Source organism: Coregonus lavaretus (genome assembly GCF_964263955.1).
Source record: "Coregonus lavaretus genome assembly, chromosome: 8".
NCBI classification, from domain to species: Eukaryota; Metazoa; Chordata; class Actinopteri; order Salmoniformes; family Salmonidae; genus Coregonus; species Coregonus lavaretus.
Genome location: NC_139995.1, coordinates 51,767,768 through 51,791,326, shown reverse-complemented (window position 1 = coordinate 51,791,326; position 23,559 = coordinate 51,767,768). Strand labels below are relative to the sequence as shown.

At 42.9% G+C, this 23,559-nt stretch overlaps 1 protein-coding gene across 1 annotated transcript in view; it reads right to left on the bottom strand.

Annotated features, from left to right (window-relative positions):
• The window catches only part of LOC311133237 (TOX high mobility group box family member 2-like), a 150,386-nt gene that overhangs the window by 99,684 nt on the left and 27,143 nt on the right, over positions 1-23,559 (bottom strand). The window contains exon 2 of the mRNA XM_084166723.1: positions 2,830-2,925. Coding sequence (XP_084022849.1) covers positions 2,830-2,925 — 96 coding nt within the window. The remainder of the gene's footprint in view (positions 1-2,829; positions 2,926-23,559) is intronic.

Genomic DNA, 23,559 nt, shown 5'->3' with positions numbered 1-23,559 from the left:
TGAAATGAAAGATCCCAGAAATGTTCCATACGCACAAAAAGCTTATTTCTCTCAAATTCTGTGCATAAAGTGGTTAACATCACTGTTAGCATTTCTCCTTTACCAAGATAATCCATCCACCTGACAGGAGTGGCATATCAAGAAGCTGATTAAACTGCATGATCATTACACAGGTGAACCTTGTGCTGGGGACAATGAAAAGCCACTCTAAAATGTGCAGTTTTGTCACACAACACAATGCCACAGATGTCTCAAGTTTTTAGGGAGCGTGCAATTGGAATGCTGACTGCAGGAATGTCCACCAGAGCTTTTGCCAGAGAATTGAATGTTCATTTTCCTACCATAAGCCGCCTCCAGCATCGTTTTAAAGAATTTGGCAGTAATTCCAACCCGGCCTCACAACCGCAGACCACGTGTATGGTGTCGTGTGGTGTTTGCTGATGTGAACGTTGTGAACAGCGTGCCCCATGGTGGAGGTGGGGTTATGGTATGGGCAGGCATAAGCTACAGACAACAAACACAATTGTATTTTATCGATGGCAAGTTGAATGCACAGAGATACCGCGATGAGATCCTGAGGCCCATTGTCATGCCATTCATCTGCCGCCATTACCTCATGTTTCAGCATGATAATGCACGGCCCCATGTCGCAAGGATCTGTACACAATTCCTGGAAGCTGAAAATGCCACAGTTCTTCCGTGGCCTGCATACTCACCAGACATGTCCCCCATTGAGCATGTTTGGGATGCTCTGGATTTACGTGTTCGACAGCGTGTTCCAGTTCCCGCCAATATCCAGCAACTTCCCACAGCCATTGAAGAGGAGTGGGACAACATTCCACAGGCCACAATCAACAGCCTGATCAACTCTATGCGAAGGAGATGTGTCGCACTGCATGAGGCAAATGGTGGTCACACCAGATACTGAATGGTTTTGTCATCCACGCCCCTACCTAATCCACGCCCCTGGGGACGACGTTATACCAAGAAACACTTGCCTTGATGAAAGCCCCCAACCTAAAGAAATTGTAAGTGTCTTTCTTCTGGAACCAAGTTACATGTTCCTCAGTACACAAACACACACAACAAAAATGAGCCATACTGCACGGTGCTGGGACCAGTCAGGTCTTTGACACATTCACCCACTCCCCCGCTGAAAGATCAGCCACAACATGTTGGCACCATTGTGACAGGTTGTAATCAAGCCCTGGTCTCCATGGGAACAGAAGAGTAATACCTGGTGCGGTAGTCTCAGGTTGGACTACTCCAAATCATCTTGTTTTTGACACACACACACACACACACACACACACACACACACACACACACACACACACAAACGCAAGCTTTGCAGGTCCATCAACCCATTTAAATACCTGTGGATCATGAGAGAACCTTCATAAATCAGCAGAACATTATTAACCTATTTATTGACACTTTATGTAGTGTCCTGTAATACTTAGTTTCAAGTGAGACACCTTCGGTCATTCATAACACATCCATAAAGACGCTATATCGCATGACGCTGTACTTCATTTAAAGTCAGACCCCTTTGGTCATATGTAACACATACAGTACCAGTCAAAAGTTTGGACACACATACTCATTCCAGGGTTTTTCTTTATTTTTATCGAGTGGGTGGTGGAGTTTTGAAAGTATTTTTTCAAAATAAAAGTGCCCCACTTAAGAGTAGAAAAGTGTCAACAATAACCATTCATGATATATGAAAAATAATTTTCTAAACATTAACAATGATTCATATTTGTTCATATTTAAGTGACATTTGCATTAAATTTGGGTTTTAAAACATGTTCCAAGGTCAAATAAATGCCCCCAATGTGAATCACTGTATATGGATTACATTTTGGCTTAGAGCAAGAATTCTGGGGGGAAAAAATGGGGGAAACCAGAAAAAATGGGGGAAATCCGAAACCTGGAAAAACAAAAACAAGAAAATGTAAAATATTAACTATGCACCCAAGAGGGATAGAGGTTAGGCCATCTTAGAAATTAGTGAAATATAATATAATATATACAATTTAGCAGACGCTTTTATCCAAAGCGACTTAGAGTCATGAGTGAATACAGTTTTACGTATGGGTGGTACCGGCAATCAAACCCAATATCCTGACATTGCAATGCTCTACCAAGATGCAGGACAGGGTTATAAATGCTTTGAGAAGCCTCAATTGAATATTATTCATAAGGCCTTTATTAAGCGTTGCTTATGCCACCCTTTTTAAAGCACAGGTTTATGTCATATTTGACATAGTGGGTTATGTCACATTTGACATGGGTGGTTATGTCACACAGTTATGCCACATTTATGAACCCTTTATAAAGCATGACATACAGTTATCAATGAATTGTAACACATTTATGTAGCGTTTATGAAGGCTTTATAAGCTGAACGTCATTTAAAGCAGGATTGAAGATAGATATGCACAAAGATAGAATAGATCCTAGAGCTGATCTGGGCCCATAGTGGCTGAACTAGGATCAGGTCCTGATGCACGTCTCCATAGGGAGATGTGGAACATGTTTAGCACATTACAGTATCTTGTGGGGAACGTGTTTTCCTCAGTCACTTCATACAGAAACAAAAGATGTGGCGGTGTTACCGGTTGAAGACCACAAAACCACCCATCTAGTCTCGTGGTAGCACATCACTGGCTTCTTATGGCCGTCGCCACTGTAGGGTACAACTGTGTGCTAACTGTGTCCCTGTGGGGGTGAGGTGTGAGGAGTGGGGGGGTGAGGGGGGTGAGCGGAGTGAGGGGGGGTAAGGGGGGTGGGGTAAGGGTGGGGGTAAGGGGAGCATCCTCTCACCCCAGCAGAGGGCAGTCTCTTCCCGTCGGGGTTGGGGCGGATGGGCAGGGAGCTATAGAGTCGAACGCCGCGGTCGCCTGATGCACCGTGTCTGCTCTGTAGAAAGAGAGAGAGAAACTTTAGCCTCAGAACTTTCAACACGTTTTCACTCAATACAAAATATTTGCATCACACACAAAAAAAACCTGCTAGTGAACAAAAAGTTAGGCATTGTCTATGGTAGAAACATGGAGGTCAGCAGAATTTAGTGATAACGCAATTAAGATCTGAATAGAGTACATCAAGTACAAGCATCCACTTCCTATGGATGTCTACACATACACCCGTGATGTTTCCCCTATATTCATTTAGCAGCAGCTCTGGAGCCGGGGTACCTGAGAATCGAATGACTCACAACAAGACCCTGCCTGCCAGTGGAGTGTTTGGATCGTTCGTCTCAGCGGGCTTTACGCCACACCTCTCCCTCTTTCACACCATGCAGATTCTCTCTCTCCCTCTCTCTCTCTGTTTATCTCTCTCTCTCACTCCATCTCTCTCTGTTTATCTCACTCTCTCTCCATCTTTCTCTCTGTTGATCTATCTCTCTCTCCCTCTCTCTCTCTGTTTATGTATCTCTCACCCACTCTCTCTCCCTCATTCTCTCTCTCACTCTACCTCGCTCTCGTAAATGTTTGTTTCTCTATTATACATAGAAATGTGTAGCTATAAGTGTATGCTAGGTTTTCGTTCAAATAGTGGCTTGACTTTTTTTGTAGCCTAGCGGTTAAGAGCGTTGAGCCAGTAACCGAAAGGTCGCTGGTTCCAATCCCCGAGCCGAAACTCTGTCTGTGCCCTTGAGCAAGGCGCCTAACCCTAATTGCTCACGAAAGTCTCTCTGGATGAGAGCTAAATTACTCAAATGTAAGTGTGAAAAAGGAGAGACACAGGGAGAGGAGAATAGTCAGACAGTGACGACGTTAAGTTACATATATCAGTGGTAACATACCTGAAGATAATGGTGTAGTGGGTTGTTGAGTGGTTGGCAAATGGACTTTCACCCCTCTCTCTGTCACTCCTCTCTCTCTGTCACTCCTCTCTCTCTGTCACTCCTCTCTCTCTCTGTCACTCCTCTCTCTCTCTGTCACTCCTCTCTCTCTGTCACTCCTCTCTCTATCACTCCTCTCGCTGTCACTCCTCTCTCTGTTGCTCCTCTCTCTCTGTCACTCCTCTCTCTCTGTCACTCCTCTCTCTCTCTGTCACTCCTCTCTCTCTGTCACTCCTCTCTCTGTCACTCCTCTCTCTCTGTCACTCCTCTCTCTGTCACTCCTCTCGCTGTCACTCCTCTCTCTGTTGCTCCTCTCTCTCTGTCACTCCTCTTTCTGTCACTCCTCTCTCTGTCACTCCTCTCTCTCTGTCACTCCTCTCTCTGTCACTCCTCTCTCTCTGTCACTCCTCTCCCTGTCACTCCTCTCTCTGTCACTCCTCTCTCTGTCACTCCTCTCTCTGTCACTCCTCTTGCAAGCACACACTATAATGCACACACATAAATACACGCTCAAACACTCACACTCACACATACTCATGCACCCCCCCCCCCACACACACATTCATGAACCCCCCTCCCCCCCACACACACACACACATACACAAACAAACACACACATTCAAAGGCAGGGTTCCAGATTACTATGAAGCGAGATATATTTAACAATGGAGTGAGAAAACGTCCCCGGACCAGTCAGGGTTTGCTGTGCAACTATTTTCTTGTCAGTCACATGCTGGGAGCAAAGACGCACACAGTATATACAAGAGAAAACAGGTGCACCGTTCCCTATACAGTGCACCACTTTTGACCAAAGCCCCATGAGCCCTGGTCAAAAGTAGTGCATTATAAAAGGAAAAGAGTCCCATTTGGGACGCAGACCCAGGCTCCTTCCACTACTTTATAGAGAAAGGCCTGTAAAAGCATCTTTACTGACCCGGCTGCAGTGTGAATACCAAGCAGGGAAAAGCAATAGCAGTCCAATGCAACCAACTATTCTGTGAATCATGATATTTCAAATAATGCAGTCTCAAAAGAAAAGTGGCATTTTATTGTATGAATTGAAGTAATGCAGGGTAACTTGTGAGACACGGCTTTGAGGATGCAATGTATTCTGTTATAGAATGAAAGCACTTGATGTGTCCGCTTTTTGATTCTACAGTATGACTGAAAACTGTACAATAGTTGCTATGTTGTCAGTATAGTTTACATAACCTATCAACACAAGGCTCATAATGGCTCATAACTCCTAAACTCCATTTATCGTTTCCCTTCCTGCCCTTTCATGACTAGCTAGACTCTTAGAAAAAAAGGTGCTATAGAACCTAAAAGGGTTCTTCGGCTGTCCCCATAGGAGAACCCTTTGAATAACTTTTTGGTTCCAGGTAGAACCCTTTTGGGTTCCATGTAAAACCCTTTCCACAGAGGATTCTACCTGGAACCAAAAAGGGTTATCCTATTGGGAGAGCCGAATAACCCTTTTGGAAGCCTTTTCTCTAAGAGTGTAAGCAACAAAGAATTTGAGTGAGCGTGGGGCAAAACACAAACACACAACACCCATAAACCGAACAGGCTAAGCTATAACCAGCCATGAGACCTGACACCAGCTCCATCTCTCTCCAACACCAGCCTCTTAAACAGGCCTTTCGAGGACTGTAATAAATGAGTCTAAGTCCCGATAGTGTAAACACTAGCACCATAGAACCGTGTTTAATAGGAGGGGTGTTGTGCACTTAACAGAGGCCCACGACAGTGTGTGTCCCCCCGGGCAGAAAATGGCTGTCTGGAACACTGGATGGCTGACAAGTTGTTCTGTCACAGCCAAGGTCCCCAGACAGATGACATCATCAGTCCAGAGTGGGGTTTATTGATAATGACGCTGAATTATTGAGTTTGAATTTCAGAACAGGGGCATCATGGGTTTGGGATGAATCACATAAAAGAGGATGCTCGCTCAGGAAATATAACCAGGAGAGTGGCACATACATGCAAGTTATATGAAAAGGTGTGCGAATACTAGGCTAGTTATACAACTGTGATGGTTAAAATACAGAGACAAACGTGTTGAAAGTATAGGGTAGCCTGCATATCAAATGACAGAAGAATCCAGATACGTTCTTACATTGTCGAGCTCCTGTCATATTGAGGACATACCTGACAGCATTAATACAATAATAAAAATCTCTATCTCTCTCTTCTTTCTTTCTTTCTTTCTTTCTTTCTTTCTTTCTTTCTTTCTTTCTTTCTTTCTTTCTTTCTTTCTTTCTTTCTCTCTCTCTCTCTCTTTCTCTCACTCACTCTCTCTCTCTCTCTCTCTCTCTCACTCACTCTCTCACTCTCTCTCTCTCTCTCTCTCTCTCTCTCTCTCCCCACCCACCCTCTCTCTCTCTCTCTCTCTCTCTCTCTCTCCACCCTGTCTCTCTCTCTATCTCTCTCTCTCTCACTCTCCCCACCCTCTCGCTCTCTCTTTCCCCCTCTGTCACACTCTTTTTCTCTCTCTCTTGCCCTTTCTGTCTCTCACGGTCACTCTCTAAGTGATTGCTACATTTCATCTCAAGGCGAGTCAGCCGTGGGCCCAGCCAGGTATCATTATGCAAATAGTGGCAATTCAAATTCAGTTGGTCGTAGGGGGAATTTCTAATTAGGATAATACAAAGCAGTGGGGGGGGGGGGGGTGTAGCCACTGAAGGGAAGACCTGCCCTCCAGTGCTGCATTTCCTTCCATTGCCCCTGAGTCTGTCTCCCCCCCCGTTGTACCTGACAATGGTATCCTCTCACAGGGGATTCACAGTCTTACCGTACAGTACTACGATGTGCATGTAAGGAACGCCTCAGTCCATAGGAAGTCTCTGTCCTAGTGATCTGACTCATGTTCTGACCTAGTGATCTGACTAGACTCCACCTAATATTGGAACCCAAAAAAGTCACCTTCTACTAACTGAGAAACGTGGGCATACTTACTGATTACTGTAAATAGCACATTCATTATCAAAGTTGTTGTTGCTGTAAATCAAGCCACTTCCTCAAAGCATTAACTTTCTTGTAGACTACTATGCTTTATCTGCAATATTTAGTTACACATTGAAAGTTAACAATTACTTACGTCAGAAGATATTTTCTTGGTCCTAGTCATGAAATGTAAGAAATACATAAAGGGGAGTTAATGATTCCAATTGATTTAAAAAATATATATATATATACACTACCGGTCAAAAAAGTGTTAAACAAATCAAAATATATTTTATATTTGAGATTCTTCAAATAGCCACCCTTTGCCTTGATGACAGCTTTGCACACTCTTGGCATTCTCTCAACCAACTTAACCTGGAATGCTTTTCCAACAGTCTTGAAGGAGTTCCCACGTATGCTGAGCACTTTTAGCTGCTTTTCCTTCACTCTGCGGTCCGACTCATCTCAAACCATCTCAATTTGGTTGAGGTCGGGGGATTGTGGAGGCCAGGTCATCTGATGCAGCACTCCATCACTCTCCTTCTTGGTAAAATAGCCCTTACACAGTCTGGAGGTGTGTTGGGTCATTGTCCTGTTGAAAAACAAATGATAGTCCCACTAAGCCCAAACCAGATGGGATGGTGTATCGCTGCAGAATGCTGTTGTAGCCATGCTGGTTAAGTGTGCCTTGAATTATAAATAAATCACAGACAGAATCACCAGCAAAGCACCCCCACACCATAACACCGCCTCCTCCATATTTTACGGGGGGAAATACACATGCGGAGATCATCCGTTCACCCACACCGCGTCTCACAAAGACACGCGGTTGGAACCACAAATCTCCAATTTGGACTCCAGACCAAAGGACACATTTCCACCGGTCTAATGTTCATTACTCGTATTTCTTGGCCCAAGCAAGTCTCTTCTTCTTATTGGTGTCCTTTATTAGTGGTTTCTTTGTAGCAATTCAACCATGAAGGCCTGATTCACACAGTCCCCTCTGAACTGTTGATGTTGAGATGTGTCTGTTACTTGAACTCTGTGAAGTATTTATTTGGGCTGCAGTTTCTGAGGCTGGTAACTCTAATGAACTTATCCTCTGCAGCAGAAGTAACTCTGGGTCTTCCATTCCTGTGGCGGTCCTCATGAGAGCCAGTTTCATCATAGCGCTTGATGGTTTTTGCGACTGCACTTGAAGAAACTTTAAAAGTTCTTGAAATCTTCCGTATTGACTGACCTTCATGTCTTAAAGTAATGATGGCCTGTCGTTTCTCTTTGCTTATTTGAGCTGTTCTTGCCATAATATGGACTTGGTCTTTTACCAAATAGAGCTATCTTCTGTATACCACCCCTACCTTGTCACAACACAACTGATTGGCTAAAACGCATTAAGAAGGACATCAATTCCACAAATTAACTTTTAACAAGGTCCACCTGTTAATTGATATGCATTCCTCATGAAGCTGGTTGAGAGAATGCCAAGAGTGTGCAAAGCTGTCATCAAGGCAAAGGGTGGCTATTTGAAGAATCTCAAATGTAAAATATATTTTGATTAGTTTAACACTTTTTTGGTTACTACATGATTCCATATGTGTTATTTCATAGTTGTGATGTCTTCACTATTATTCTACAATGTAAAACATAGTACAAAAAGACCTTGAATGAGTAGGCGTTCTAAAACTTTTTGACAATAATAAGCATATAACGTTGATATCCTACGTGTGCTTTTCCCGGTGGATCAATGGAAGTCAATGTACCCAGAGGAGGACGGAAGCTAGCTGTCCTCCGGCTACACCATGGTAGTACCCCAGAGACTGCTGTTCAGGCTACTTTACACCTTCATTGCAAAATAGTGTTTTAATCAATTATTTGGTGACGTGAATATATTTAGTATAGTTTTATCTAAAAAGGATAACCTTTGCTTCACTATTTTTATTTTTATGAAATTCACTGTGGAGGATGGTCCTCCCCTTCCTCCTCTGAGGAGCCTCCACTGCTGTGGATATATTTTTGTAAAAAAAATATATATATATATACACTACATGACCAAAGGTATGTGGACACCTGCTCTTCAAACATGTCATTCCAAAATCATGGGCATTCATATGGAGTTGGTCTCCCCTTTGCTACTATAACAGCCTCCACTCTTCTGGGAAGGCTTTCCACTAGATGTTGGAACATTGCTGCGTGGACTTGCTTCCACTCAACCACAAGAGCATTAGTGAGGTCGGGCACTGATGTTGGGCAATTAGGCAGCAGATACTCTTCCTGGGGTCCAGAAACATAAGACATACAGTTTAAAATACTACTACCGAGCCGACTAGGTGAAAGATCTGTCGATGTGCCCTTGAGCAAGGCACTTAACCCTAATTGCTCCTGTAAGTCGCTCTGGATAAGAGCGTCTGCTAAATGACTAAAATGTAAATGTTAATGTACATGACATTACATTTCATAAGTGTTGCAACCGAGTGTTGCAACCGAAGTCAGACGATTTTTACACGCTCCGCGCTTCAGCACTCGGTGGTCCCATTCTGTGAGCTTGTGTGGCCTACCATTTCTCGGCTGAGCCGTTGTTGCTTCTTGACGTTTCCACTTCACAATAACATCACTTACAGTTGACCGGGGCAGCTCTAGCAGGGCAGAAATTTGACCAACTGACTTGTTGGAAAGGTGGCACCCTATGACGGTGCCACGTTGAAAATCACTGAGCTCTTCAGTAAGGCCATTCTACTGCCAATGTTTGTCTATAGAGATTGCATGGCTGTGTGCTCGATTTTATACACCTGTCAGCAACGGGTGTGGCTGAAATAGCCGAATCCACTCATTTGAAGGGGCGTCCACATACTTTTTTATATACAGTGTATGTCATTGGCAAAAAATGTAGTGCCAAGGTTTTTGTTTGCTATTGGATGACTTACAGTACAGTACTGACAGTACAACATAGTTGTTGTTCCTGGCTATGGGATAGTAGTGCATGTTCCTGTGATTGAGTGCATTTCTTCCTTTGCGATCAATAGAAGCAAGATAACGTCTCAGTACAATGTGTGTGTGTGTGTGTGTGTGTGTGTGTGTGTGTGTGTGTGTGTGTGTGTGTGTGTGTGTGTGTGTGTGTGTGTGTGTGTGTGTGTGTGTGTGTGTGTGTGTGTGTGTGTGTGTGTGTGTGCGTGCGTGCGTGCGTGCGTGCGTGCGTGCGTGTGTGTGTGTGTGTGTGTGCGTGCGTGCGTGTGTGTGTGTGAAAAATAAAAAAGAGCCTTTGGCTGGAATCCAAATGACATCTTAGGTTATTGCAGTCTAAACTTTTTTTTTCTAATTTGAGTGTTTGTTTGAATACTGTATAGCTTCTGTGTGTGTGTGTGTGTGTGTCTGTGCGTACGTACATGCGTGTGTGTGTGTGTGTTGTGTCAGCTATATACACACAGAACAGAGGATATAGCTGAGATCAGCAACTCATACCGGCCTGTCAGATATATTGTCAACTGAGCAAAATAATCACAATTGGACTATGTTAGTCAAAGCACCATCACAACGATCTGGGAAAACTAAATCAACTCAGCATATGAACTACCCTGAAAAGGGAGAGAACTCAACTTTATGTGTTTAAAACTGCACATATGCCAAGCCCATAACCTTAGCAATGACATTCCTAAATTCTGAAACAGGTGGTTTGAAGCGATTACGTTAAGTGAATTTCACAGTTATCCAGTGCCAAATGTCAATAATTGTCTCCCAACAAAACACAAATCTTTCTCTCGATGATTCATCTGTACAAAGTTTACATGTGAAGCAAAATACAGGTAAAAGAGTCAAACTGTTAAATTTTTTTGCAAAAAAATTCAACGCTCAAATCTTAATTTTCACTGTTTGCCTTTCCAAATTTGTTATGGGATTATTCTCCCTGCGTTCACTACAAAAAATTAAGCATTCAAATGATCTATTGTTTGCATGTTCCTCCCTCACAAAAGAGCCTCCCGTGTTTTCACCCAAACTAATCACCTCCCAACCTTATGTTTTCCTAGTGAATCATTGTGGTGAAGCCAGTTCAACGTTCCATAGATCCCCTGTCACTGTGCATAATTTTCTAACTACAGATGTAGGATCTTTATTTGAACCAGTTTGCAGTTAAACCTTAAATACATTACAAGTTTAAAAAAAGTTGTCCTGCAACAGGGTGATCAAATTAAAATCCTAAATCTGTATGCAGTTTGAGTAAGACAGCAGAAAGACAGCGTCGTACAAAGATGAGGATTTGAGTGCAGATGACAAAGACAACTTCCATTGCTTTCTATACCAAAGAGAGAGAGAGAGAGGGCTAAACCCTTCACTCATGTTATTAAATCAAATCACATTTTATTGGTCACATACACGTGTTTAGCAGATGTTATTGCGGGTGTAGCGAAATCCTTGTGCTTCTAGCTCCGACAGTGCAGTATTATCTAACAAGTAATATCTAACAATTTCACAACATATACCCAATACACAGAAATCTAAGTAAGGAATGAATAAAGAATATATACATATATGGACGAGCGATGTCAGAGCGGCATGGACTAAGATACAGTAGAATATTATATAATACAGTATATACATATGAGATGAGTAATGCAATATATGTAAACATTATTAAAGTGACTAGTGTTCCATTTCTTAAAGTGGCCAGTGATTTCTATAGGCGGCAGCAGCCTCTAATGTGCTAGTGAAGGCTGTTTAACATTCTGATGGCCTTGAGATAGAAGCTGTTTTTTCAGTCTCTCGGTCCCAGCTTTGATGCACCTGTACTGACCTCGCCTTCTGGATGATAGCGGGGTGAACAGGCAGTGGCTCGGGTGGTTGATGTCCTTGATTATCTTTTTGGCCTTCCTGTGACATCGGGTGCTGTAGGTTTCCTGGAGGGCGGGTAGTTTGCCCCCGGTAATGCGTTGGGCAGACCGCACCACCCTCTGGAGAGCCTTGCGGTTGCGGGTAGTGCAGTTGCCGTACCAGGCGTACCAGGCTATTATCTATAGCTTTCACGTTAGACACTGCACTTTCTGTGACTTAGATGGAGCTATGTAGTATTTGAGTGGTATATCATTGTGTACTATATTATTGGCCTTGATGACTGGTATAGAAAGAGTCTGGCCTCGACTTGCACAATGATAGAAAGTTAGATGTGGTTGAGTACACTAAATCAAATCAAATCAAATGTTACATGCGCCGAATACAACAGGTGTAGACCGTGAAATGCTTAACGTTACTTACAAGCCCTTCATCAACAATGTTCAAGAAATAGAGTAGAAAATAAGACACAGATTCAGACCGATGCTACAGTTGAAGTCGGAAGTTTACATACACTTAGTTTAAATGTATTTGGCGAAGGTGTATGTAAACTTCCGACTTCAACTGTATATACATCCAACTTTTAATATCTAGTTTGATTTGGTTTCTTTAGTTAGCTGTTGCTTTTGTGTTTGATAGTAGCCTACTCTCTTGGACTCTCGACAATCTTTTTTATTTGTATTTACGAGATACAGTATGGTTGTCTGTTCTGAATGAACTGCGTTAAAAGGAAAGTGAAAGGGTTGAAACTCTCCTCCTCTCCCTGTACCTCAGACTTCCTCTTATGAATCAGCCAGGGCCAAAGTGCTCCCAAGGACCATTCTGTCTGAGTGAAGATAACTAAAGAATATCTTCCATGGTCCGTGGAGCAAGCTCGCCAGCTTGCCGGCCAGACAGTAGCACACAGAAAAGCCCTCAAACACCGTGAACCCTCGTACCCTTAGGAGTAGTAACGTCATGTATTAATATAGCATTCCAAATATGATTCCAAATATGATTCCAAATATGGCATCTGCATTGACTGAGATACGCCAAAGATCAATTACTGATGGCACCCTAATCAATACACTATATTATCTCCAGATATAGTCACCCTAATTAATACAGTATATTATCTCTGGATATAGTCACCCTAATCAATACAACACATTATATCTGGATATAGTCATAATTCAGTCACAACATTTTCCAACTTCAATGGGATTTTGGAGACATCATACCAATTGCATTTGAGTCACCTAATCTCTACATATTCAACTATGAGGCCAAACCCACTTTATATCACATTAGACTGTAGCTACAGCTGGCAGCACCATGTTCAGTAGGGCACACCCTTGCAAACTGAAAATACGATTTTCCTATTGGTCAAGTCCAGGTATAGTAAACATTTCTTCCCTACTGAACACTACCCAAGCGTCAGAGTCAGCCACACAACCCACAACCCTCATTATCTTATATAGAGCGCTGATCTCTTACCCTGTATTTACTGGACAGCAGATGTCTCCTGTAGTACAACACTGTAAATTCACCACACTGTTGACTGAAAGATCAACAAAAAGTGAAACGATAGAAGACATGTTAACAAAGTGAGGGTAGAGGAACGGAGGAGGAGGAGGTGCTAAAATGGTTGAGGAGGGACTTTCACCACTCAATGTTTTAATAGAATGCCAACAGGTGATGGACACGCACACATACAAGCACACACACACAAACACACACAGGCACACACACACACACACACACACACACACACACACACACACACACGCACACACATGCACACACATATACACACATACCTCCTAAATCACCTGCGGCTTTCATTGTGGGTTGGGTGTGGAACGTTCAGTGTCACAAGTAATAAATAGAAAATAAAACACATTTTCAGATCATGACCCTGAGATTGATAAACAGTATGTCGACATAAAAGGTTGTAAAAACTGATTATGTTTTATTAGCGACTTTCACCGTTAATGTACCTGATGTTAGAGCAGCCATTCCCATACACTCTCTTTTTCCTACTGGGTAAATAAATATTGAGACAGAGAGTCAAGTGAGACCACCCATCCTTGGAAAACTACATGTTTCGCTGCTTGAGGCACATTCTTCCCTCAAAAGACAAACCAGTAACTAAACCAGACAATCTGTGTCTAAATCACAGTGTTCTGTAGTGCCTGGCAGGCATTCTCTTGGTAGTGATCCACATCACCTTTAAATAGCAGCATTACAGGCCTAGTCAGCCTGCTGAAGAATCTGGCAGCTACATACTCAGGGTTAGAATCTGGTAGCTACATGGTTAGGGTTATGGTTAGAATCTGGCAGCTATATGGTTAGGGTTAGGGTTAGAATCTGGCAGCTACATGGTTAGGGTTAAGGTTAGAATCTGGCAGCTACATGGTTAGGGTTAAGGTTAGAATCTGGCAGCTATATGGTTAGGGTTAAGGTTAGAATCTGGCAGCTACATGCTCAGGGTTAGGGTTAGAATCTGGTAGCTACATGGTTAGGGTTAAGGTTAGAATCTGGCAGCTACATGCTCAGGGTTAGGGTTAGAATCTGGCAGCTACATGCTCAGGGTTAGGGTTAGAATCTGGCAGCTACATGCTGAGGGTTAGGGTTAGAATCTGGCAGCTACATGCTCAGGGTTAGGGTTAGAATTTGGCAGCTACATGCTCAGGGTTAGGGTTAGAATCTGGCAGCTACATGCTCAGGGTTAGGGATAGAATCTGGTAGCTACATGGTTAGGGTTAGGGTTAGAATCTGGCAGCTACATGCTCAGGGTTAGAATCTGGTAGCTACATGGTTAGGGTTAAGGTTAGAATCTGGCAGCTACATGCTCAGGGTTAGGGTTAGAATCTGGCAGCTACATGCTCAGGGTTAGGGTTAGAATCTGGCAGCTACATGCTGAGGGTTAGGGTTAGAATCTGGCAGCTACATGCTCAGGGTTAGGGATATAATCTGGTAGCTACATGGTTAGGGTTAGGGTAAGAATCTGGCAGCTACATGCTAAGGGTTAGGGTTAGAATCTGGCAGCTACATGCTCAGGGTTAGGGTTAGAATCTGGCAGCTACATGCTGAGGGTTAGGGTTAGAATCTGGCAGCTACATGCTCAGGGTTAGGGTTAGAATTTGGCAGCTACATGCTCAGGGTTAAGGTTATAAACTGGTAGCTACATGGTTAGGGTTAGGGTTAGAATATGGAAGCTACATGCTCAGGGTTAGGGTTAGAATCTGGAAGCTACATGCTAAGGGTTAGGGTTAGAATCTGGCAGATACAAGCTTAGGGTTAGGGTTAGAATCTGGCAGCTACATGCTGAGGGTTAGGGTTAGAATCTGGCAGCTACATGCTGAGGGTTAGGGTTAGAATCTGGCAGCTACATGCTGAGGGTTAGGGTTAGAATCTGGCAGCTACATGCTGAGGGTTAGGGTTAGAATCTGGCAGCTACATGCTCAGGGTTAGGGTAAAGAATCTGGCAGTTACATGCTGAGGGTTAGGGTTAGAATCTGGCAGCTACATTGGGGAGAACAAGTATTTGATACACTGCCGATTTTGCAGGTTTTCCTACTTACAAAGCATGTAGAGGTCTGTAGTTTTTATCATAGGTACACTTGTATGATTTTTAAGTAATTAATTTGCATTTTATTGCATGACATAAGTATTTGATACATCAGAAAAGCAGAACTTAATATTTGGTACAGAAACCTTTGTTTGCAATTACAGAGATCATACGTTTCCTGTAGGTCTTGACCAGGTTTGCACACACTGCAGCAGGGATTTTGGCCCACTCCTCCATACAGATCTTCTCCAGATCCTTCAGGTTTCGGGGCTGTCGCTGGGCAATACTGACTTTTAGCTCCCTCCAAAGATTTTCTATTGGGTTCAGGTCTGGAGACTGGCTAGGCCACTCCAGGACCTTGAGATGCTTCTTATGGAGCCACTCCTTAGTTGCCCTAGCTGTGTGTTTTGGGTCGTTGTCATGCTGGAAGGCCCAGCCACAACCCATCTTCAATGCTCTTACTGAGGGAAGGAGGTTGTTGGCTAAGATCTCGCGATACATGGCCCCATCCATCCTCCCCTCAATACGGTGCAGTCGTCCTGTCCCCTTTGCAGAAAAGCATCCCCAAAGAATGATGTTTCCACCTCCATGCTTCACGGTTGGGATGGTGTTCTTGGGGTTGTACTCATCCATCTTCTTCCTCCAAACACGGCGAGTAGAGTTTAAACCAAAAAGCTTTATTTTTGTCTCATCAGACCACATGACCTTCTCCCATTCCTCCTCTGGATCATCCAGATGGTCATTGGCAAACTTCAGACGGGCCTGGACATGCGCTGGCTTGAGCAGGGGGACCTTGCGTGCGCTGCAAGATTTTAATCCATGACGGCGTAGTGTGTTACAAATGGTTTTCTTTGAGACTGTGGTCCCAGCTCTCTTCAGGTCATTGACCAGGTCCTGCCGTGTAGTTCTGGGCTGATCCCTCACCTTCCTCATGATCATTGATGCTCCACGAGGTGAGATATTGCATGGAGCCCCAGACCGAGGGTGATTGACCGTCATCTTGAACTTCTTCCATTTTCTAATAATTGCGCCAACAGTTGTTGCCTTCTCACCAAGCTGCTTGCCTATTGTCCTGTAGCCCATCCCAGCCTTGTGCAGGTCTCCAATTTTATCCCTGATGTCCTTACACAGCTCTCTGGTCTTGGCCATTGTGGAGAGGTTGGAGTCTGTTTGATTGAGTGTGTGGACAGGTGTCTTTTATACAGGTAACGAGTTCCAACAGGTGCAGTTAATACAGGTCATGAGTGGAGAACAGGAGGGCTTCTTAAAGAAAAACTAACAGGTCTGTGAGAGCCGGAATTCTTACTGGTTGGTAGGTGATCAAATACTTATGTCATGCAATAAAATGCAAATTAATTACTTAAAAATCATATAATGTGATTTTCTGGATTTTTGTTTTAGATTCCGTCTCTCACAGTTGAAGTGTACCTATGATAAAAATGACAGACCTCTACATGCTTTGTAAGTTTTGATTTTTCCAAATTAACGGTTAGCAAAATCAGGTAAATTGATAAACACACTTTCTTGAACCTCAAAGTCAACTTGTATAGACATCACATTGTTGTTTTTAGCTGTATAGATTATGCATTTTGGATGTTTTCAGTGTATTTTGAACACTTTCAGACAATGCGATAAAGAAAATTGTGCACAAAAATTACAAAAAGTTAATGACACAAGTTTTGACAGAATTGCATTAAATAATTTGCAATTCCATATGTGGAAACATTGCTACTGCAACATGTTAATACCACCTTTTCACATGTGAGGAGAATAACACTATTTCAGCACCACATGTGAACTTGCAATTCCACATGTGAAAGTGACATTTTTACATGTGGAGGGTTTTTACATGTGAAACTGCAATTATGATTTTCACATGTGATTAATTTTCATGTATGAACATGCAATTCTACATGTGAAAGCGAGATTTTCACATTAGACCGTTTTTCGCATGTGAAACCACAAATGTCACACGTGCATCTGCCAATCACATGTGAGGTGAAAACATGTTTTTGTTCTTAGGTGAAAAGGTGGAAAATATGGTTTCACGTGAAATGTAAGCTCAACATGTGAAAACAGCTATTTCACATGTGAAAATGTTTCAACTGAATACTGCACAAACACGGACCGGTGAGAGAGACTGTGTATGCCCAAATGTTACCCTACTCCCTTTGTAGTGCACTACTTTGAACCAGGGGCGTGGTCAAAAGTAGTGCACTATATAAGGAATAGTGTGCCATTTGGGACGCACACTGTATGAAACCGCTGAAAAAATGATTCAGGCTTTCATGAGATCAACATTTCAGACCACCGCTGAAAAATGAGTGATATTATGCAATATGCTGTTTATGCAATGGGACTGAAATGAGAGTGAGTGCATGGGCTCTGTACTGCGGAAGGTAGCCTAGCGGTTAAGAGCGTTGGGCCAGTAACCGAGCTGACTAGATGCAACATTTGTTGATGTGTCATTAAGCAAGGCACTTAACCCTAGTTGCTCTGGATAAGAGCGTCTGCTAAATGACTAAAATGTACTGGACCAGTATGGTATCATATCAAAGGTGTCTTTATGATAGCCGTATTCCTATAAGAATGGATTGCCGTTCGTGATGGAAGTGGAGTGTGAAGCATTAAATGTATTACTCCTGAGTTACTTTCTTCTTTTTATGTACATGTAGGCACAGGTGTGTGTGTCTGTGAGCGTGTGTGTGTCTGAGAGTGTGTGTGTCTGTGAGAGTGTGTGTGTCTGAGAGTGTGTGTGTCTGTGAGAGTGTGTGTCTGAGTGTGTGTGTGTGTGTCTGAGAGTGTGTGTGTCTGTGAGAGTGTTTGTGCCTGTGAGTGTGTCTACCTGTGAGAGTGTGTGTGTCTGAGAGTGTGTGTGTCTGAGAGTGTGTGTGTCTGAGTGTGTGTGTGTGTGTCTGAGAGTGTGTGTGTCTGTGAGAGTGTTTGTGCCTGTGAGTGTGTCTACCTGTGAGAGTGTGTGTGTCTGAGAGTGTGTGTGTCTGAGAGTGTGTGTATCTGAGAGTGTGTGTGTCTGAGTGTGTGTGTGTGTGTCTGAGAGTGTGTGTGTCTGTGAGAGTGTTTGTGCCTGTGAGAGTGTGTGTGTCTGAGAGTGTGTGTGTCTGAGTGTGTGTGTGTGTCTGAGAGTGTGTGTGTCTGTGAGAGTGTTTGTGCCTGTGAGAGTGTGTGTGTCTGAGAGTGTGTGTGTCTGAGTGTGTGTGTGTGTGTCTGAGAGTGTGTGTGTCTGAGTGTGTGTGTGTGTGTCTGAGAGTGTGTGTGTCTGTGAGAGTGTTTGTGCCTGTGAGTGTGTCTACCTGTGAGAGTGTGTGTGTCTGAGAGTGTGTGTGTCTGAGAGCGTGTGTATCTGAGAGTGTGTGTGTCTGAGTGTGTGTGTGTGTGTGTGTCTGAGAGTGTGTGTGTCTGTGAGAGTGTTTGTGCCTGTGAGAGTGTGTGTGTCTGAGAGTGTGTGTGTCTGAGTGTGTGTGTGTGTCTGAGAGTGTGTGTGTCTGAGAGTGTGTGTGTCTGTGAGAGTGTGTGTGTCTGAGAGTGTGTGTGTGTCTGAGAGTGTGTGTATCTGAGAGTGTGTGTGTGTCTGAGTGTGTGTGTGTGTCAGAGAGTGTGTGTGTCTGAGAGTGTGTGTGTCTGTGATAGTGTGTGTGTCTGAGAGTGTGTGTGTGTCTGAGAGTGTGTGTGTGTCTGTGTGTACAGTATATGTGTATGTACTGTGTAAGTATGTATACATGCATCTAAGTGTGTGTGTCGTGTGTGTAGGTGCACGTAAACGTTCACGTGTGTGACAGAGTTTCTCCATAAGCCAGTCTGGCTAATCTGGGAAGAATGTTATGTTGAGACACACACGTGTTACGTTAAGTCCAGATCTGTGGACGTTCACGTCTGTGTGAATAATATAACATGCGACAGCTTACGTTACAGGTAACAATACCCTGCAGCTGTGCCCGGGGCTTTGCTGCACGACATTGCCTATAAAAGGAAAACCCAAATGGCCGAGATAGCCAATGAATGAGCTTGTAGCGCTGCTGGGATTTTAAAAGAAAATCTGACATGAAAAGCTTTTTTTTTGCTCAAGGGTCAGATCATGTGATATCATATATAATATATAGGTACAGTGTATATTATGAACTGTAGCTCGTGAGAAAAAGACCATAACTTGAACTACTGATAAGATAGGGTTCCCTATATTAGTTCACTTTCTGGGCTACCGTGGGGGGAGAAAATAGCCGCATAAATATGCATTTCGTAAAGCACACAGAGGTATGTTTCAATAACTGCGTTCATGGCATTCAAATCAGTCCGTGAGAACAAGGGCCCTTTCTTCTTCATGTAAATATTTAACAACAAACGTCTTCCATTTTCCTACTATACCCTTAAGGATGTAGACAAGGATGTTACACCAAGCAAACATGAGCAACTGATTTGACTAAACCTATAAACCCACCCACGTTAACTTTATTTCAGATTTGGAATGAGAAATATCTATTTGTGTATGAACATACACTGAGTGTACAAAACATTAGGAACACCTGATCTTTCCATGACATAGGTGAATCCAGGTGAAAGTTATGATCCCTTATTGATGTCAAATCACTGTAGATGAAGGGGAGGAGACAGGTTAAAGAAGGATTTTTAAGCCTTGAGACAATTGAGACATGGATTGTGTTTGTGTGCCATTCAGAGGGTGAATGGGCAAGACAAAATATTTAAGTCCCTTTGAACAGGGTATGGTAGTAGGTGCCAGGTGCACCGGTTTGAGTGTGTCAAGAACTGCAATGATGCTGGGTTTTTCACGCTCAACAGTTTCCCATGTTTCAAGAATGGTCCACCACCCAAAGGACATCCAGCCAACTTTTCACAACTGTGGGAAGCATTGGAGTCAACATGGGCCAGCATCCCTGTGGAACTCTTTCGACACCTTGTAGAGTCCATGCTCCGACGAATTGAGGCTGTTCTGATGACAAAAGGGGGTGCAACTCAATATTAGGAAGGTGTTCCTAATGTTTTGTACAGTCAGTGTATATGCACCCATCCCTCCCATGTCTCTTGACGCAGTACACAACTATATTCCTGTGTGTGAATAAGGGCACAGAGGTCGGTGGTGAACCCGTTCCATGCCACCAGATTCCAAATTCAGGGCAGAGAGAGAGGGAGAGATAAAAAGAGAGATGGAAATAATCAAAAAGGGGGGGGGGAAATGAAGATTGAAAGAATCTAAGAAATTGAGAGAATGACAGAGAACAATAATATGAAAAAGAGAGAACACGGAAATCTAAAATAAAGACATTGGGGACAAGACCACAAGGCTTCTCCTCTCCGCTTGAAGTAAGGGAGTGAATAAGTGTGAAGAGTTTGGCTGTGCAGTGCCAGCACTCTAATGAGACCTGTCAGGGCCTGTTAGCAGGGCCAGGCCTCCCTGTGTCCTCGGCAGCCTGTGGACAGCTGTTATTAGCCCCGTAATGGCATACCGCGGGCCAGATTAGACCTGGCACAGCCTGGAAAACCCTCCTACCATCTTTTCATTTATCTCCTTCACTTGAGAATACAGATGTAGGATCTTAATTTGAGCCAGTTTGCTACAGCAGGAAAATAATACTGCAGCAACAGGAAATATGAATTATTGTGTGGATTATAATGAATGGACATTTTTTGTAGGGGTTGATACATTTTTCATTAGGGCAAATCAAGTCTGACATTTTAAAGTGGAAATTACAAACTTTTTACACCTCGAACAAATTACAAGTTTGCATTTCCTGCTGTGCAGGAAAAACCTCAGCAACAAAAGAGTGATCAAATTGAGATCCTACATCTGTATGGCGACAGTAATGGCGACGCAGCAACGAAGCTTCCCCAATGACAGAGCTGGTCTATGGTCCACGATAGATCAAAAATCACATCGTAGTCATGCCTCCCTTAGAGTTCTTCAGAATTTTGTATTGCAAAACGGTTTGATTGGATGTTACATTTCAAGAACCCTCCCCCCCCACACGCCCGTAGAAGGGGTGCTGTGTGTTATGTGCGTCACTGTGTTCCGTCCGGGTAGTGGTTCTAGTTTTCAAGTGTGGCCGACAGTCTACGATTTATATTTATTAAAATTGAAAGTGGATTGCGCTGGTAAAGTCAAATGTCACAACACATTCTAAACTGCTCTAGTGACAAACACACTTTTTTCCTTGTCTCCGTTCGTCCACATGGCTTTTGATTTGATTTGATTATTAGGATCCCCATTAGCCGACGACAATGGCGACAGCTAGTCTTACTGGGATCCGACACATAGCGAAAAAGACATTACAAACCAAAAAAAGACTTTACAATTTACATACATTTAAAAACATGAACATGTAGTGTGTGTGTGCATCTATCAGTACATACACCGGCTGTGCTTTGCTAGCACTGAAAATATTGTGAAGATTGTCCATTATTTTGTTTTTGTAAGGACCCAAAAAACTGAGGGAATGGGAGAACCTATTCAAGTAAGTAAATAGATTTTTAAAATGTTAAACAACTATGTATTATGAGCTAGCTAGCTGGCTACAGTAGGCCACTTTGTAGGCTAACTCAACTGAGCTGCTAGCTAGCTAGCTAACTTTGCACACTGTTAAAAACATAGTCTCCAAATGCGTAGATAACAGCAATGGAAGAGGGTGAAATTGCAGCTCCAGCTGTCAGTAAAGAGAGAGTGTAGGCTACTGGATAGCCTAAGCAGCCAATAGTGCATGGGTGCTAGATCTGCACAATCAGCTCCCTAGGATAGCAACTGGATAGGGCAGGTAATTTTCTGGGAGGACATTATGAAAAGATTCTCAAGTTCCAATCCCTAGAGGGGAAAACTTTGAGGACAGAGAGATAATAGCACAATAATAATATCTAGTGCTGTCTAATTTGAGTATTTTCTGTCCTCATATATGGAAAGCTGTGAAAGCCTGTTTGCAGATGAAGAGAGAGGTCCCAATGAATGTCCCAAGAGACTAAGGGTATATCCTATATGCCATGGGTTATAAATGTAGGCCTACCTATGTTAGCAAATGTTGTATACAAAAATACAGTTAACATCACACACAATGTATAAACCTAATAGAATTGCAGCAGGCCAACCCTGCTGTAGGTCTACTGGCTGTGCAGGGTTCTGTTTCAGCCCAGCAATAACACACCGGACTCAACTTATCAAATCTAATGAGCTGATAATCAAGTGTACTATTGCTGGGCTGGAATAGAAGTCTGCTCACCCAGTAGATTAGGGATCAGTGGACCAAGGTTGGACACCGCTGGTATGGAGTTTTATTTGTTCACCTGAAATGATGCTTTAGTAATAGTAACCTACTTGCTACTACTCAATCATCTATTGTTGTTTAGACTAAGATGTCTAATTTTTACATACCAGTTAGCTTATTTGTACATTTGGAAGTTATGAAGTGTTGATTCTTTTAAGTGTTTAAACTTGTTTTAATTGTTAAACTATTATTCAAAATGAACTAGTGTCAATGTTGATTAATCACATATCACAATCCTGCAATAAAGAGGAGAAGGGGTTCTGTCGCTAATGTGTCTGTGCTTCTGTGTTGTATTCCCAAAATTGAACAGTTTGTTTTTGTCTTTTTGTAAGATCTCCAATCTGTTTTATTTGATTGTCACTCTCTCTCAGTATATCAGCTATGCGAATCCATTTTGCAGCTTATCATATGGCATGCATCGTCAATGCAGCCAGAGACCTACAGTATGATAGCATTACTGGCCTTATGGACATCTGTTATCTGAAGTGGACAGTAGCTAAACTCACACATTGTGTGACGTGTTGCGAGGCGTCAATGATTTACATCGGGTTCCGACCCCTCTTCAGCTGATTTCTTCCATGGAACTTCCCCAGGTTGGTTCGCGATGAGGCTAGGTCTATCGTGACTACAGACCACGTTTACGAGACTAGTGCTGAGGGAGGAGCAAAGATGCCGTCCAGGGGGATTGTGGGTAAAAGTGTGAGGTCACATCCTGTGATTGGGATGACTAGGAGGAGCAGGTTGGATTTGTAGAGCCGGTTTCCAGAATCCAGATTAAGCAGAGTCCTTGATTTAAGAGCATGATCAATGGAGAGTCTTCATTGAAAGTGCTTTTTAGTCCCGAATTAAGCTGAATCTGGATCTGGAAAACCAGCCCAAAAACTGAAACCTGTTACAAGGGACTATGTTGAATTTCCTTGCTGTTTTCTAGTGTGATAGTGTTTGATATCAGTGCTGGTTTGTATTTTCTGTTAGACCACAAAACATGATCCAATTCAATGACACTTAAAAAAAAAAAAAATTACTCACGTAACAATACCCAGACATCAGACCTATGTCAATATCTAGCAATCAGTGAAAGTTGTCTACGGTTAAGTCGGTAAAATGAT